This window comes from Heteronotia binoei, chromosome 2 (genome assembly GCF_032191835.1).
Source record: "Heteronotia binoei isolate CCM8104 ecotype False Entrance Well chromosome 2, APGP_CSIRO_Hbin_v1, whole genome shotgun sequence".
In the NCBI taxonomy this organism is placed as follows: domain Eukaryota; kingdom Metazoa; phylum Chordata; class Lepidosauria; order Squamata; family Gekkonidae; genus Heteronotia; species Heteronotia binoei.
Genome location: NC_083224.1, coordinates 80,369,430 through 80,388,156, shown reverse-complemented (window position 1 = coordinate 80,388,156; position 18,727 = coordinate 80,369,430). Strand labels below are relative to the sequence as shown.

General features: G+C 39.4%; 1 protein-coding gene across 1 annotated transcript in view; it reads right to left on the bottom strand.

Moving 5' to 3' along the window:
• Nucleotides 1–18,727, bottom strand: part of LOC132566405 (acidic mammalian chitinase-like) — a 26,853-nt gene continuing 8,126 nt past the window's right edge. The window contains exons 4-11 of the mRNA XM_060231414.1: nt 12,302–12,358; nt 11,588–11,753; nt 8,396–8,520; nt 5,626–5,749; nt 5,280–5,465; nt 4,600–4,719; nt 4,342–4,483; nt 1–341 (exon numbers count right to left, since the gene is read on the bottom strand). Of these exons, the coding sequence (XP_060087397.1) occupies nt 79–341; nt 4,342–4,483; nt 4,600–4,719; nt 5,280–5,465; nt 5,626–5,749; nt 8,396–8,520; nt 11,588–11,753; nt 12,302–12,358 (1,183 nt within the window). The 3' untranslated portion in view covers nt 1–78. The remainder of the gene's footprint in view (nt 342–4,341; nt 4,484–4,599; nt 4,720–5,279; nt 5,466–5,625; nt 5,750–8,395; nt 8,521–11,587; nt 11,754–12,301; nt 12,359–18,727) is intronic.

Sequence of the window (18,727 nt, the reverse complement as noted above, 5' to 3'; positions counted from 1 at the left end):
TTCTTAATGTGCTGTCATGTGTTTCACCTGAAGAAAAATTTTGCATCTGGCTTTTGCAGGAGCGGGAGAATCTGAAATTTATGCCCAGTTACAACAGCTGCAACTTGGATCAAAGACCAGGCCTGACTGGCAATACTGCTCATAAGTGTTTCCATTCTGACAATGCCAGAAAGCATTTTTGTTGTTGGCCACAGGGTATAGACCATTAGCCTTGCCAGCACAAAATCCACTGCCGCCGCCAGAGCTGCTGCCACCACCAGAGCTGCTGCCACTGCCAGAGCTTCCACCTCCACTTCCTCCACCACTGATTGGGGGAAGGGGCTGGGCAGGAGGGGTGCAGCCTGAAACAGAAAAGAGCATCATACAAACACATACAAATAACAGTGTACTCATTAATTATCTTTACCTAATTACTTGTTCTTTAGTGGTTTATGAAATTTATATACTGCCTGTCTATAATCAAAAACTAAATACAGTAGTAAAAGTTTAAAAACATTATGACGCCAAAAACCTACTGAAATGTAGCAGCTTGATAGAAGCTGAAAATGAAAGCATGAAAAATATTGCAATCCTCATAGAAAGGATAATTTTAAATATCCACAAAGGGAATGGTCTGCAGGCACATGAGATAGGAGCTATGTCAAGGCTAAACAGGTTTACGTGTGGTCACTACCTAAATAGGAGACCAGCTAGAAAACCTCTGTATGTGGCCTTGAGGTTCATAGAAAGGTATGAAATGTAACACACAAACACTAGCAAGAAATTGGAAAACTTTGTTGCCTAGATAACCGGTCCTGTGTATAGATCATGAAAACCTGCAAAACAAACAATATTTTTCAAAATAATCTGAATGATCTAATTATAACTTTTCCAGTTGTCTAGCCCTTTCAGTATGCAAAATGGTTTAAATTTTTTAGCACATTTGTCTCCACTCCAATCCTCTGAAGTTGAGAGAAAGAGAGAGCTGCTTGAACAGGGTCATCATAGAATCATAGAGTTGGAACGGACCTCCAGGGTCATCTAGTCCAACCCCCTACACAATGCAGTAAACTCACAAATACCTCTCCCTAAATTCACAGGATCTGCATTGCTGTCAGATGGCCATCTAGCCTCTGTTTAAGGAGAGTCCACCACCTCCCGATGAAGCCTGTTCCACCGAGGAATCGCTGTAACGGCCAGGAAGTTCTTCCTAATGTTGAGCTGGAAACTCTTGATTTAATTTCAACCCTTTGGTTCTGGTCCTACCTTCTGGGGCCACAGAAAACAATTCCATACCATCCTCTATATGACAGCCCTTCGAGTACTTGAAGATGGTGATCATATCACCTCTCAGCCGCCTCCTCTCCAGGCTAAACATGCCCAGCTCCTTCAACTTTTCTTCATAGGACTTGGTCTCCAGACCCCTCACCATCTTCGTCACCCTCCTCTGGACTCGTTCCAGCTTGTCTATATCCTTCTTAAAATGTGGTGCCCAAAACTGAACACAATACTCCAGGTGAGGTCTTACCACAGCAGAGTAAAGCGATACCATCACTTCACGTGATCTGTACACTATACTTCTGTTGATAAAGCCCCAAATTGCATTTTCCTTTTTTAGCCACCGCATCACACTGTTGACTCATGTTCAGCGTATGATCCACTAAGACCCCTAGATCCTTTTTGCACATACTACTGCTAAAACAAGTCTCCCCCATCCTATAACCATGCAGTGGATTTTCCTACCTAAATGCAGAACTTCACATTTATCCCTGCTAAAATTCATTTTATTGGTTTTAGCCCAGTTTTCCAGCTTGTCATGGTCATCCTGTATCCTGTTTCTGTATACTGTATTTGCAACCCATCCCAATTTAGTATCATCGGCAAATTTAATAAGTATCCCCTCTATTCCTTCATCCAAATCATGAAGATGGTGAACAAAACAGGTCCCAGGACAGATCCTTGAGGCACCCCACTTGTCACTCCTCTCCAAGTGGATGAGAAACCATTCACAAGCATTCTTTGAGTGCGATCTTTCAACCAGTTACAGATCCACCTAATGGTAACAGGATCCAAACCACATTTTACCAACTTGTCAACAAGGATAGTATGTGGAACAATGTCTACAGCATTCCCCTGAACCAGCAAAGTAGTCTCTTTCTCAAAAAAAGAGATCAGGTTAGTCTGACATGACTTGTTTTTAAGAAACCCATGCTGTCTCTTAGTAATCACAGCCATCCTTTCTAAATGTTTTCAGGACTGACTGATGATTTGTTCTAAAACTTTTCCAGGTATAGACGTCAAGCTGATGGGTCGGTAGTTACCTGGATCCTCCTTTTCCCTCTTCTTGAAGATGGGGACAACATTCACCTGCCTCCAATCTTTCAGCACCTCTCCTGTTCTCCAAGAATTCTCAAAAATAATAGCCAGAGGCTCAGAAATTACATCCGCAAGCTCTTTTAGAACCCTTGGATGCAGTTCAGGGCCAGGACTGCACCCAGTGAGCATTGAGGGCCAAGCCAAAGGTTTGAATATATGATAAAGGCAACTGGAACCGGTGTATATAGAAAACTATGTGAAAAACCACCACAATGAAACTTTCACACCAATTGTGTGTAAATGCATTCTATTTAGTGCAAACTAAATTAAGACAAAACAAAGGAACACTTAGTACTAGGAACCCCCACAGAATCTCTACATCAATCTTTTAAAGGCAACTGCCTCTTCAAAGTAATCATAGTGTAGATGTGGGTGGAGTCTTTAGGTCTCTTAGTGTTCCACTCGTGAAGGTACGGAGAGAACAAGGAACTGCTTTTGAAAGGAATTCTCATTACTTATGAGTTCTTCAGCCTTTTCCTCCTGACATTACATGGAGCCACAGCTCTATTTTCTACAGCATGGATCAACACATGCTCTTATCTGCTGCTGAAAAAAAAATCAGCCAGTATCATAATGCCCCTGTATAAATTGATGGTGCGGTCTCATTTGGAGTACTGTGTGCAGTTCTGGTCGCCGCACCTCAAAAAGGATATTATAGCATTGGAGAAAGTCCATAAAAGGGCAACTAGAATGATTAAAGGGCTGGAACACTTCCCCTATGAAGAAAGGTTGAAACGCTTGGGACTCTTTAGCTTGGAGAAACGTCGACTGTGGGGTGACATGATAGAGGTTTACAAGATAATGCATGGGATGGAGAAAGTAGAGAAAGAAGTACTTTTCTCCCTTTCTCACAATACGAGAACTCGTGGGCATTTGATGAAATTGCTGAGCAGACAGGTTAAAACGGATAAAAGGAAGTACTTCTTCACCCAAAGGGTGATTAACACGTGGAATTCACTGCCACACAAGGTGGTGGTGGCCACAAGCATAGCCACCTTCAAGAGGGGTTTAGATAAAAATATGGAGCAGAGGTCCATTAGTGGCTATTAGCCACAGTGTGTGTGTATATATATATATATATATATATATATATATATATATATATATATATATATAAATTTTGCCACTGTGTGACACAGAGTGTTGGAGTGTTGGACTGGATGGGCCATTGACCTGATCTAACATGGCTTCTTTTATGTTACCGGCTTGATGAGAGCATGTGTTGATCCATGTTGTAGAAAACAGCTGTGGCTCCGTATAACATTTGAATTACTCCATGTAACGTTTGATTACTTTGAAGAGGCAGTTGCCCTTAAAAGACTGTAGAGATTCTGTGGAGGTTTCCTAGTACTAAGTGTTCCTTTGTTTTTTTCTTAATTTAGTTTTGCACTAAATAGAACACATTTACACACGACTGGTGTGAAAGTTTCATTGCTTTCGGTGGTTTTTCACAAAGGTTTGAATATAGGCTTTCATATCCAGGTTTCATATTCTAGTCACTCTACCATAGAAGATTTCAACAATTTATTGAAAAATCAGAAAATTTGTGAGAAATATGCACTGTATGAAACAGGTTGTAGACTAGATGGACCCCTGGACTAATCTATTGTGGCACTCTTTATGTTCTTATAAGTGCTTTTTTTTGTAGAAAAAGCCCAGCAGGAGCTCATTTGCATGTTAGGCCACACTGCCTGGCCTGGGATCACATGGCTGCCAAATGACGGGTCTGGCCAGGGCTCTGGCTGGCCAGACCAGGTGGAGCTGTGCTCCTGTGGGCTCAAGCAGAAAAAAAGCCCTGGTTTTTATCTTTCCAATATGGGTGACACTGCTAACATGTCTGAGGTATTTGTGGTTCTTCCATGGTTGCTTCTTCTAGGACTGCTATGGCTATGTCATAAGTCTGGGTTATACCGGTCATTTGGAATATGTAAATGTCCACCTTCTTTTGGAAAATGACTGTTAAATCCATTTATTACTGCTACTTACTAGTGCTTTGCAATCCAAGGGCATTCTTCAGAGTGGTGATCAAGGGGAATTTGCCTTGATTGCAGAAAGTTCCAGTAAAATCATCCAGATCGATCGCCCATACCATGGCACCTCCAAAATTGTTCTGTTTTAGCCATTCAGCCTTTTAAGAAGGAAGGGTTTTTTTTTTAATTAAATCAGCCTGAAACCTACAGAAATTGAGAGATTCTGATATACCAGAATGAATATACATGTTTGTGAAACTAGGCCCTGTCATACCTTGATGTTGAAACTCTTGATGTTGTCATATCCAAGCCACTCATTGCCTTGGTAAGCATAGGGGACATCCTGAGGAGCATCCCAAGCTTGAGTGGCTCCATTCTTCAGGAAGGTGCAGATCTGGAAGAGGAGAGATGCACATTTTTAGTCATTGACTTCAGTGGTTTTAGAAGGCTGTAACTCTGCGTAGGATTGCAGGTCAAGACTAAAAGAGAGAGAGAGAGAGAGAGAGAGAGAGACTAAAACCTATGTTTTTTTGGGGGGGGGGGTTGGATTCTTCTGTGGATCAACATGTCTACCTACAATGTTCAAATAGAGTTAGAGGTTTTGTTTTCACTAAAGCAATATATTTGTGTCTGGGCTGTGCCATTTTAGACTAAAGGTAGGATTCTTGAAAGTTGTTTCATACAAAACCCCCTCTCCCTTCACATAAAAGAACTACCATCTCACAGAGGTGGGCTGTTGTCTATGCAAGGATTTAAATTTTTTAGTACAGAGGAACACTCAAGTGTGTGACCCCTCTTCTGAATTCTGAAGGGATGCAGCATGAACAGAGGTTTACTACATCTGTGGAAAGAAGACCGTAACTATACTGAACATTCCATCAAAATTCCCATGCATTGTACTGGAAGATTAGATGCTTGCCACATGATGATTATATCTGTGTTTGTTACACATACCTCATAGTAAGCCCAGAACCCAGATTGCCTTGTATATGGACCAGCAGGCCCTGGTCCAGAAGTTGGAGCACCAACAGCAGTGTTTGATGGGCTGCTGAGGATGAAGGTGTGTCCATATGTTGGAAATCCAACAATGAGCTTCTCTGCTGGGGCACCGTTGTTCTTCCAGTAGTTCATGGCATAGTCCTGCAGGGAAAACAAAAGATCTAGGGTTTCTCCAAGGAATTATGGATGAAAGTTTAATTGCCCCGTGTTAATTAATTATTTTTTCAGGCTGTCTTGGGTCAATTTAATCTGCTTTGCTGAGGTAATGCAGTAAGTGACCAATTTTTCAAAGCATACTTACAACATTGAAGTAGATGTTGCCTCCAGTGTCAGCAGGACCTTTATACAGGGGGCTATTTTCTCCAGTGTAACCTTCCCAAGAGCCATGGAAGTCATATGTCATCACATGGAAATAGTCTAGATACCTGTAGGATAGGGGATAGCACAATGGCATCTGGTTTTTGTGTGACTACTAGTTTTCTATACTGCTGAAATAACCACTGTAACAGTGATGCAAGTAATTTATTTGTAGCATGTAGTTTAAATTCTGTTTACCCAATGTATATATATACACATAAGCACACACATATTGGGCATACATTCCTTAAATCTATGGGCTATCTTTGACCTGGATCTCATCAGATCTCAGAAGCTGAGTAGGGTCGACTGTGGCAACTATTTGGATGGGAGACCTTTAAGGAATATCAGGTTGTGGCATGAAAGTAGGCAAGTGGCAAACCACCTCTGAATGTCTCTTGCCTTGAAAATGATATGGGGTTGCTGTAAGTCAGCTGTGAATTGGTGGCAAAAATAAAAAATCCTTAGGGAATGCAAGGAAAATTGAAATGCTTTAGCATATACCAGGGGTGGCCAACGGTAGCTCTCCAGATGTTTTTTGACTACAACTCTCATCAGCCCCAGCGAATTAGGCATGCTGGCTGGGGCTTATGGGAGTTGTAGGCAAAAACTTCTGGAGAGCTACCGTTGGCCACCCCTGGCATATACTGTAAGGGAAGTTTGCAGCTTTAAAAAAAAAACCAGCTCAGGTGTTTTGTCCAAACCTGCATCTGGATCGAGGCGGCTCGGCGGTGCTGATGTTGTTGGACCTATTGGCTGCGTTCGATACGGTTACTGACCTGCCGCCTTGCCGACGCGGGGATCCAGGGGTTAGCCTTACAGTGGCTTTCCTCTTTCCTTGAAGGTCGGGAACAAAGGGTCGCGATTGGGGGTGAGCTATCCCGGAGGCGCACGCTTGATTGCGGAGTGCCTCGGGGCGGCTCTCTCCCCGATGTTATTCAACATCTATATGCATCCCCTTGCCCAGATCGCCTGAAGGTATGGGCTGGGCTGCCACCAGTATGCTGATGACACCCAGCTCTATCTGCTTATGGACGGCCGACTGGTCTCCGCCCCAGAAAATCTAGACCAAGCGCTACAGGAAGTGGCTGGGTGGCTCAGACTGAGTGGGCTGAGGCTAAATCCAGCGAAGACAGAGGTCCTTTGCTTGGGTCGTCGGGGTCCGGGGAGGGAAATCCCCCTGCCAGCTTTTGACGGTGCGCCGCTGATAGCGGCGAACAGGGTACTATTGGAGTCCTCCTTAACGATGGAGGCTCAGATAGCAGCCACTGCCAAGTCCGCATTTTTTCATCTTAGGCGGGCAAGGCAGTTGGCCCCCTTCCTAGAGTGCGACGATCTAGCAACAGTGATCCACGCCACGGTCACCTCGAGGTTGGACTACTGCAATGGTCTCTACATGGGGCTGCCTTTGTGTCGAACTCGAAAGCTGCAGCTAGTGCAGAATGCCGCGGCCCGGCTGTTGCTAGGGCTCCCAAGAAGGGAGCACATCCAGCCGGGGCTCCGGGATCTGCACTGGCTGCCAATAACTTACCGAGTCCGGTACAAGGTGCTGGTTATTACCTCTAAAGCCCTATATGGTCTAGGACCTGCCTACCTGAAGGACCGTCTCTCCCCACATGTTCCCCAGAGAGTACTAAGATCGGGAACTCAAAACCTCCTGGTTATTCCCGGGCCAAAAGAAGTCCGTTTAAAATCTACCAGGGATCGGGCCTTTTCTGTTATGGCCCCTTCCTGGTGGAACCAGCTGCCGGAAGAGGTGAGGGCCCTGCGGGACCTTGCTCAGTTCTGCAGGGCCTGTAAGACAACCCTCTTCCGGCTGGCCTATGACTAACTGGCACAAGAAACTAAGTGTAGTTTTACTAGACTTCTGCTGTCCTTAATGTTTTAAATGTTTTAATTATTTTAATTGTTTAAATGTTTAAACCCTATTTATGTGAGATTCTATGTTGTAAGCCTGTGTTGAACCACTTGCTGGGAAGGGCGGGATATAAATCATAAAATAAATAAATAAAATAAATAAATGCTGTAATAGGCCATGTTCTTGTCCAATAAGGGAGCTTGCACTTGCTTTAAACCTTATGCAGTTGTTTGACCTAGGCAGTAAAATAATTTGAGTTCTTTTGTGGCTTCTTAATCATATTAACACAACTGTAAATGCAGTGAGATGTGAAATGCCCTTGGCTAGTCTCATACCTCAGGTAACACTACCTTTTTAACATTTCTAAGAGAAATCGCTTGTTAGATATTCTGTTTCTAGGGGGTGGGGTTTTGCAGTACCTTATCTTCCCTTCTCTCCTTGTGTTCTATGCATCTTCTCCCTAAAATATCCAGACACTGAGAGGGTCCAGCTAGCTGGGAGATTTGTAATAGGAAGGACAGGCTCAGCATTGTTTGCATCTCCATTGTGCTGCCATCTGCCATGGCTGGTAATGAGGTCTCAGGCATTATGTGCCCCTTCCTGGCTTTTAGCAAACCCAGTTGCTCAACAGCCTAGCTCATATTTAGTTTCTGGATTCCTTCTCCACCATTATTTGTTTCCTGCCATTGCCTGTTGGCAGTCCTTTCCTTTCTTCCCCAGTATCAATTTCTTCACCAGTTCTATATGGAGAAGCAGAAGCATACAACAGAGGAAGTCCCACAATCTATTGCTAGAACAAAAGTGCTGTTTGAACTATTGCTTCAAGCATCAGCCTATCTGATATTGTAATACTCACTGGCCGAGCTCAGGAATCTGGTAGCCTGATTCAATGTTGGAAAGTCCAGCAGCCACAGCAGCAGTGACCATGAGCCTGGGTCTGTTTGTTTGACTGGCCTCCTGCTCAAAGGCTTCACGCATTTCCTATAAAATAGAAGCAGCATTGCAAACAATTACTTCTATACCACAGAATGTTTCCCCTTGCTTTTTACACAAAAAAGAAATTTCTATGATAGTAAATCTACCAATATTTTCCAGTATTAACATGCTAGAGTTCAGACTTCTCCCTAATGCTCTCAAAATCCTGATCCACAAGTAAACGTCACTTACTTTAGTATTTATATATAATTCCAAAATAAATGTTTAAAACACTATGAGACATTGCCATACTTTATGACGAAACAATGGATAGAATCAAAAAAGGATGCCTGGGGGGAATTTTTGATTTCACGCACCAGACCCCTGTGCCTTATTAGAAGGTGCTTTAGAAAGCATGCAAGGGGAAAGGGAAGTGTAGTTTTTGAAATACAAACCCAAATACCCCTTGGACATAGGTGAACTAGTGCAGATTTTAGCATCCTATCCAACATGTATTAAGGGTTTTTTCTCTGTTAATGTTTTTTTTAAACACACACAAACACAATGGACTAGTTTATTTTGTTTTCATTAATGAACTTACAGAGGAGCTGATCCTTTGCAGGAGGATCCAAAGATCCATAGATGAATATTGTAAAAGATCATACTACATCCAGGAGGCTCAAAGACAACTCTCAAATACTGCTTTTTACAAACAACTGGACTCAGACGCCACACAGGAATGCAGAAAAGAACAAAATAAGATTGGAAAGGAATTACCCCCAAATATTCAGGAACAAATCCTTTTAGACACACCACAGGAACCTTGACCAGGTACCATTTATCTTCTACCCAAAATGCACAAACCTGGAAACCCAGGATGCCCTATTGTCTCAGGCATAGACACTATCACCATGAGGATATCTGGATATATGGACACTGTTCTAAGACCCTATGCTGTCAATGCTCCTAGCTATGTTCATGCCACCACAGACTTTCTGAAAAAAATACAATATTTGAACAACCTTCCAAAGAATACTATTTTAGTGACCATGGATGCGGAATCTCTGTAAACCAATATTCCACAAAAAAAATGGATGACAAGCCATAAGGACTATGATCTCTGACAACAACACATCTGACTTTGCCACTAAACTGTGTCATTTTGTTCTCACCCATAACTACTTCAGATTGGTGACAACGTGTTCCTCCAGATCAATGGTGCAGCCATGGGCACCCACATGATTGCACAGTATATTAATATCTTTATGGATGACTTGGAGGAGCAACACTTCCAAAACTCCCACTCGCTCCCTCCTGCCTTATACCTGTGTTACGTTGATGATATTTTTGTTGTCTGGACATATGGTAAAGAAGCCCTGAACATATTCCTCTACACATTCAATAACTTTCACCCCCCCCCCCCATTAACCTGACAATGTCTATGCAAGGAATACATTTTCTGGACACTATTGTAAAAATACACAGTGGACACATAGACACCACTTATCCCGGAAACCCACTGACTGACAAACATATCTATATGCCTCCAGCTGCCATCCTAAGCATATAAAATGATCCATTATATACAGCCATGCTCTGCGCTACAGTCATGTCTGCTCCAATCCTACAGACACAGATTCTCAGCTGAGGGATCTACAACACACCGTTTTGGGACTAAAGTATCCACCAGATGAAGTCAGGAAACAGATGAACAAAGCCATAATGTTACCCAGAGTAAGCCTGTTGCAAGACAGGCCCAAAAGAGACAATAACAGAACACCACTAGAGGTCACATAGAGCTCTCAACTCAAAATCGTTCAACACATCATCAGTGACTTACAACCTCTACTAGATAATGAGAGTTCTCTTTCGCAAGTATGGAGGCGGGGGGCAGAAGGAAACCTTTTCTTGTGCATAGACAGCCCCCAGATCTCAAACAACTACTCACCCACAATAATGCAACATCTAATTTGAACATGGACACTGGTACCAGAGCTTGCAATAAACCCAGATGCCAACTTTGCTGCCACATAACCCAGACAACACAATCACTGGACCTAACAACATCAATTTCATCATCTCAGGCTTATTCACATGATCATCTTCTAATACTGAATATGCCATTAAATGTCAACAATGCCCTTCGGTTCTCTACATAGGGCAAACAGGTCAAACCCTACAGCAAGGGATATATGGACACAAATCTGACATCAAGAATCACAAAACTGAGAAACCTGTAGGAGAACACTTCCTTCCAGGACATTCAGTGGGTGACCTCAAAAAAGCTGCTTTATTGCAAAGGAACTTCAGGAACAGACTAAAAACGGAAATTGCTAAATTACAACACTCAGAACAAACACCCCCCAGGACTCAACAAGATGGTTTCTTATCTCACTACATATGCTAAATTCATTCATCTGTATTCTCACCAAGAAAAGATATATCTCCTCTTTATTTTAGTGTATTTATTTTTTGGAATAGTAGATTAGAATAATGATTGTAATGTAATACAATGAATATTAGAATGATATATTGGAATGCATTTCTGTGGCCTGGTAACAGAGGAGACATAACACTGCACCACAAATCACCCCCCTTCAAAGAAAAATAATGCTATGAGTTATCTCCAGAGGAGACAGATGGAGTATAACAAAAAAGTTTCCATTAATTACTCTTAACGCTCCACAAGTAAGAAGGATACATTTACACTTCTCTCTCCAGTTTTGACATATTTATTTGCTTCACTGTTTTCCATGATGACCTTATACACTTAGCTTGTTATTCCTGTTTGCATCTGTTAAAACATCTTCATTATGTTATATGATAATTTGCTGTTCAACCACTGACTTACATGTATGGACCGGTAAATTCCATTTAATTGTATTTGTGGAAGTCTGCATACACACAAAAGCTCACACCTTGAATATAACTTTGTTGGTCTTAAAAGTGCTGCTGGACTCAAACTTTGTTCTGCTGCTTCACACCAATATGGGTTACCCACCAGGAGGTAGCTGATTCATGTCACTGATGGTTATTATTAGCTGCTGCATGTGTTTTGCCAGCTAACCAAAGTTATGTAGGACTTAGCTCATCATAGATATTGCTGCTTGATGAAATTATGATGCCACCATACCTTAACCAGAACAGTAAAGAGGGCCTTATCCTGAGCAGTGCTGCCTCGGGAACCAGGGTACTCCCAGTCAAAATCCAGGCCATCAAATTCATACTGACGTAGAAATTTGATGACTGAGCTGATGAAAGTCTGGCGGGTCTGAGCAGTGGAAACCATTGCATTAAATCTAATCAAGAACCAAAGAAGACAAAAGTTAGAAGCAGTTCCAGTATCCAAAATTTATTCCTCTCTATTATAGAATGTAACTTGTTGTTAAATTAGGGTTGCCAATATCCAGGTGGGGTTTGGAGATTTCCCACTGTTGTAGCTGATCTTCAGACAACCGAGGTCAGTTCCCCTGGAGAAAATGGCTGTTTTGGAGGGTGGAGATTATTACATTGTACCCTGCTGATGACCCTCCTCTCCCCAAACCCTGCCCTCCTCAGGCTCCACCCCCAAAATCTCCAGTATGATAACCCTATGTAAAATATATCAAGAGAAAATATATCAAACTTCATTATAAAAAGGTCAAAGAATAATCTGTTCACCCACCCCTTACAGAGATCAGTCCATACAATTTTAAACACAGTCGTATAGCAGAGGCTTTGTAGACTGTTGCCAAAGATCAAAAAAGCCCAAGAAAGCTGAAGTCAGTAAACCAATACACAGAAGTAAGGAGGGGGGGGGGGGGAGGACCTTCGCTGTACTGTACAAGAAAAATGGTTTAAGCCTTACGGTGCAGTTCCAAAATTCCAACCTCCAATAGCCAGGAGAGTCTTCAATTGGGAATTCCTGTGAAAAGACAATGAAGAGAAGTTCAGCTTGTTGATTCAGCACTCTTTATCATAGTAGCTACTTTCCTGGGGCAGAAGGTATGCTGTTGTTCTTGTGAGTGCTGAGGTAAAGGGGAAAATACCAGATGATTAGGTACAAAGCTTTTAATGACAATAAAACAGTCATCTATCACCTCGCATTCCCCCCCCCCTTTTTGTTCAGCTGGCATGTTGCTAGGGGTAGACCAGTTTTTCTTCATTCTTGTGAGAACATAAAATGCCATATCTTATATAATACATTTTTACTTTAGATGGTTGAGTCCAATAAGCTATTTCATTTTCTGCTATTTCAGTTTTGTACTCTTTTGCTGCTATTTTAGTTTTGCACTCCTTTCCTGGAACAATGTGTAGTTCAAAGTATTTCCTTTATAGGAAAGAGAAGTGGAGTGGTTTGGGTTTTTTTTTTTTTTGGCAATGATATGCAGCAGTTGAGCAGCTAGTACATAAATATCACAGCAAGCACAAGATTACTCTCAGGATAATATAACTCTAACTCCCTCTGTTAGCACAGCTGGCCCAAAGTGTTTCTCTAACCTTTTTGAAGCAACTAAAATAATGGACTAATTTTTTCACCCTGCCATTATGCTCTATCTATGCATGGAGGCTTGAGAGGAGATGGATGGAGCATAATGGCATAATGGATGGAGTGTAATGGCAGGGTCTCAGTCAATTACTCTCAGCATTCCACAATTAAGGATGCATCTGCCCATAGATCCCTAATTTTGACATATTCTTTCACTGTGCGCCCCCCCCCCCCCGCCCCCAGAATGAAACCCAAACAAATGGTAACCCTATAAACTAAGCCTGATAATCCTGTTTGGTTCTTGAGTCTGTTAAACATCTTCATTATGCTTTATGCTAATTTACTGCTCTCATCCTCTACCTATATGTATGGACAGGTCATTTCCATTCATTGTATCTGAAGAAATGTGCTTGCACATGAAAGCTTATACCCTGAACAAAACTTTGTTGGTCTTAAAGATGCCACTGGGCTCAAACTCTGTTCTGCTGCTTCAGACTAATATGGCTACCCCACCTGAATCTATCTTCACAGTTGGTTATTAATTATAGTAAATAAAATATTTTAGTTTTTCAGAAAGCTTAGTTAAGTCAGTCTTGGATAATTAAAGGGCATCAGACTGAGCAAATGGACTCATCTTGTTATCTTGAATTTCATTTTACAGCTTCAAATACTGGTCCATTCATTGTGTTTTGGAAGGAATAAAAGCTTATTTACAGTATAAATAATTTTATTGGTAACATATGGTAGCAAATCTATATCAATATCTTACAACTTAAAAAGAAAAATTTACCCCATATCTTACTTTTCCCCCACTCCTCCCCCCATTATTTGACCCCCGCCAGTGTTATTTACTTTAAAAACCCACAAATATTAAAGGTACCCTTAACTATTAAGAAAACCAAAAGTTATATTCTTCTTTTAAAACTTAATCATTATCAAAAATTGTCCAATGTCCTTTTATTTTCCACTCTTTTTCTATGTATCTTCTGAACTTCTTCCACTCCATCTTAAAAACTTCCAAATCATAGTCTCTTAATATTCTTGTTAATTTGTCCATTTCACTCCAGGTCATAACTTTTATAATCTAATCCCATTTTTCTGGTATTTTTTCTTGCTTCCACAACTGCGCAAACAATGTCCTAGCAGCTGAGAGCAAGTACCAGATTAAAGTTCTATCTTCTTTTGGAAATGTTTCCATTTGTAGTCCTAACAGAAAAGTCTCTGCAACTTTGTTAAACTCATATCCCAAGATCTTAGAAATCTCTTGCTGAATCATCTGCCAAAACATTTTAGCTCTTTCACAAGTCCACCACATATGGTAGAAAGAACCTTCATGCTTTTTACATTTCCAACATCTGTCTGGCATCTTATTATTCATCTTTGCCAATTTTTTAGGAGTTATATACCATCTATACATCATCTTAAAACAATTTTCTTTAATACTTTGACATGTTGCGAATTTCATAGAGTTCTTCCACAGATATGCCCAAGATTCCATGTTTATTTCTTTATTTACATTAATTGCCCATTTAATCATTTGAGATTTCACTACTTCATCTTCTGTAGACCATTGTAAAAGTAATTTGTATACTTTTGAAATTAGTTTATCATTGTCTCCAAGCAGAACTTTTCCCATTTCTGTTTGCTCTTTCCTTATTCCTTCAGTTTTAATGTCATTCTCTACCAAGCTCTTTATTTGTTGCATTTGAAACCAATCATATTTGTGGCTCAATTCTTTAGCAGTTTTCAGTTCTATTTTTCCACTTTGTATTTTTAACAATTGATTATTTGACAGCCACTTTTCTTCACCTATCTCAGCCATTATCTTTATTACTTCAGCTGGCACTATCCATAAAGATCTTCTCTCATCTCCATATTTCTTGTATTTTGTCCATGTATTTAATAAATTGCTTCTTATATAATGGTGAGAGAAAAGACCATCCATCCTCTTTTTTCCATAATACAAATATGCGTGCCAGCCAAATTTATTTTCGTGACCTTCCAACACTAGAAGTTTTTTGTTTAACAGCGTTATCCATTCTTTCATCCACAATAAGCAAACTGCTTCATGATGTAATTTTAAATCTGGTAATTGAAATCCGCCTCTCTCTTTTGCATCTGACAGAATTTTCATTTTAATTCTTGGCTTCTTCCCAGCCCACACAAATTCTGAAATTTTCCTACGCCATTTATCAAATTGTTTGGCATCCTTCACAATAGGAATAGTTTGGAACAAATACATTATCCTTGGTAGAATATTCATTTTAATTGCAGCTATTCTGCCCAGCAATGACAGATTAAGCTTATTCCATTTTAGCATACCTTCATCCATTTTATGCCATAACTTCTCGTAATTATTTTTAAACAGATCAATATTTTTCATTGTTATCTCCACCCCTAGATACTTTACCTTAAAGGTAACTTCACAACCCGTTAGTCTCTGTAATTCTTGTTGTCTATTCATCTGCATATTTTTACACAAAATTTTAGATTTTTCTCTATTTATAGAGAGTCCCGCCAACTCCCCATATTCTTGTATTTTAATTAACAGCAAAGGTGTAACAGCAAAGGTGTAAATGGGGTTTTCATTTATAAACATTATATCATCAGCAAATGCTCTGTATTTGTAAGTACATCCTTTTATTCGTAAACCTTGTATATCTTTTTCTTCTTGAATCTGCATCAATAACATTTCAAGAGTCATTATAAACAACAGTGGTGAAAGCAGACAACCTTGTCTAGTACCTTTGCTCATTTTCATTTCTTCTGTAAGATCTGCATTAACACACAACCTTGCCCTTTGTTCGGAGTATATTGCTTTTATCATTCTTATAAAACTTTCTCCCAACTCCATTTTTTCCATTACCGCGAACATAAAGTCCCAGTTTAAATTGTCAAATGCTTTCTCTGCATCTGCAAAGAATAATAATACTTCTTTTTCTGGATGTCTTTCATAATATTCTACAATATTTACAACAGTCCTAATATTGTCTCTTATTTGTCTTTTGGGAAGAAACCCTGCTTGATCTTCCTTTATAAAATTTATCAAATGTTGTTTAAGCCATTCTGCCAAGATTCTTGTAAATATTTTATAGTCATTATTTAATAAAGAAATTGGTCTGTAATTTTTTACATTTGTGGCATCTCTATCTTCTTTAGGTATCAACGAAATAACAGCTTCTTTCCATGTATTTGGTACTTTCCCTTTTATTCATCATATCCATCAACTTCTGCAATTTTGGTATTAATTTGTCCTTAAAAGTTTTAAAATATTTAGCTGTATATCCATCTGGCCCAGGAGCTTTTCCATTTTTCATTGCGTTGATTGCTGCTTCAATTTCTATCTTTTCAATTGGATCATTCAGAACTTTTCTCATATTTTCAGTTAGGGGTTCTATTTTTAACTTTTGTAAATATTCATCCATCTTCTCTTTCTTTATTTTAACACCTTTAAACAGTTTGGCATAGTACTTGAAAAATTCTCTTTTTATTCCCTCTTGAGTAACCACTTCTCTTTCATCTACCACAATTCTGTTAATAATTCTATTTTCTCTCTTTTTCTTCAATTGCCAAGCCAAATACTTTCCCGGTTTATTTACTCCCTCAAAGGATTTCTCCCTCAAAGTATTTCTTTTCAAACTCCATTCCACTTCTTTATTCAACAAATGTCTCAATTGAGTTTGCAGTATTGTAATTTCCCTTAAAATTTTCTTTTTCTCTGGTCTTTTTCTCAACTCCCCTTCCTTTTTCTTTATTTCATTTTGAATGTCCAACAACTGTTTTTCTTTTCTTTTCTTCTCTTGTCTTTATTATTCAAAGTAATCAACACTCCTCTCATTACTGCTTTATAAGCAGCCCAAACCGTCTGAAAATCAATATCTTCTTTATCATTCACTTGGAAAAAGGCTTTAGTTTCTTTTTTTAGATATGTCACTGTTTCTTTATTCTGTAGCAAATCTTCATTCAGTCTCCATCTTCTCAATTTCTTGGACAATTTTGTAATCCACATTATTGGGTTATGGTCAGCCCCTATTTTAGGTAAAATCTCTATCTTCTTTGTTATAAGACTTAAGTCTTTAGTTCCCTACAGCATGTCAATTCTAGAAAAAGTTTTGTGTTTTGCTGAAAAAAAAGTATAGTTCTGCACTTCAGGATTAAATTTCCTCCATATATCTTCTAAATTTTCTTGTTTAGCCAATTCAAAGAAAGACTTTGGCAATTTCCCTTCTTTCCCATCATTTTTTTCTTCCAGATCTATCCAATGAGTTCTTAACTGTTTCATTGAAGTCTCCCATTAACAATACTTGATCATAGGTCAGTTCATCAAATTGTTGTGTAATGTCTTTGAAAAAAGCATCCTTTGCACCATTAGGCGCATACAATCCCAATAACAACTTTTCTTCCCATTTAATACTGTCTCCACTGCTACAAATCTTCCGTCCTTATCTTTAAACACTAATTTTGGCTCCAATTCTTGTTTGATATATAAAACCACTCCTCTTTTCTTCTGTTCAGCTAGTGAAAAAAATTCTACTCCCAATTGTTTATTCCATAAAAATTATAATCCTTTTGTTTAATATGTACTTCTTACAAACATATTATATTACAGTTTTGTTTCTTAATCCAATGAAATGTTGCTCTTCTTTTTTGTGGTGAATTTAGTCCATCAACATTTCAAGACAATAATTTGTAATCCATCATGGTGCAAATTCTTTATTTTCTTCAAAAAATCTACGCAACTCCTGAGCATTTGTAAGTGTGACTCTTTTCCCCTGGAGTTCAAAGCTCAAACCTTCAGGTATAATTCATCTGAACCTCGTGCCATTGTCCCTCAATTTTTCTGTCAGCTTTTTATATGTTCTCCTATCATTTATCACTTGCCTTGGCAACTCCTTCATGATTCTTACTTTACTGCCTCTCACTATCAGTGCCTTTTCAAAAATTTTATTCATGATCCTTCTCACCATTTCCTTTGTCATATATCTTATAACAACATCTCTTGGTAGATTATTTTTCTTGGCAAAAAGTGAATTCACTCTGTACATATAGTCATACATATTTTTAGTCTCTTCAGGATCTTCATCTAAAAATTCTGCAATTATTTTTATTATATATCCTTTCAAGTCACCATCCTCCACTTCAGGTACTCCTCTCAGACGTATCTGAGTTTCCATCAGTTTGCAGTCATGGATTGTCACTTTTTCTTGAATTTTCAACAAGGTGGAATCATATACTTTCATTTTTCCTTCTACTTCCTGCACTTTCTTAGATGTTTCCCCAGTTTCCTTTCTGAGATCTTCCATATTCTTTTAAATCTCTGCAATAATTTCTTCTTTCGATTCATCTATCATCTTCCTTACCCCTCTCATCATTCTGCCTTCCATTGTGTCCAATTGTTCCTGCATCTTCTCCAATGAAAGAGCCCTTGTTCGGGGCTGCTTGGCTTCAGACATTTAAAAACACCAAAAATTGTAACCTCACAGATTTCGGATTTAACTGTCAGGTTCAAAAGATTAGGGCTTGCTTTTTATAATAAACTTAGTTTCACCTTCCTCAGAGCTTCCTAGACCAAGATATGAATTTTTAAAACTTTTAAACCCTTCAAGAAACAACGAAATTTTAGATCTCCCCGATTTTCATTTTGACTATCAGATTCAAAAGAGCCCAATTTCACCGTCCTCTGAGCTCCCAAAGTCCAAATATTTATTTTTAAAGTTTTTAAATTTTCCAAAATGGCGGCCGCAACTTTTTATTACTTCTTGCAATTTCTTTTCCCTTTTAAAAATTTCCGAGGACCACACAAAT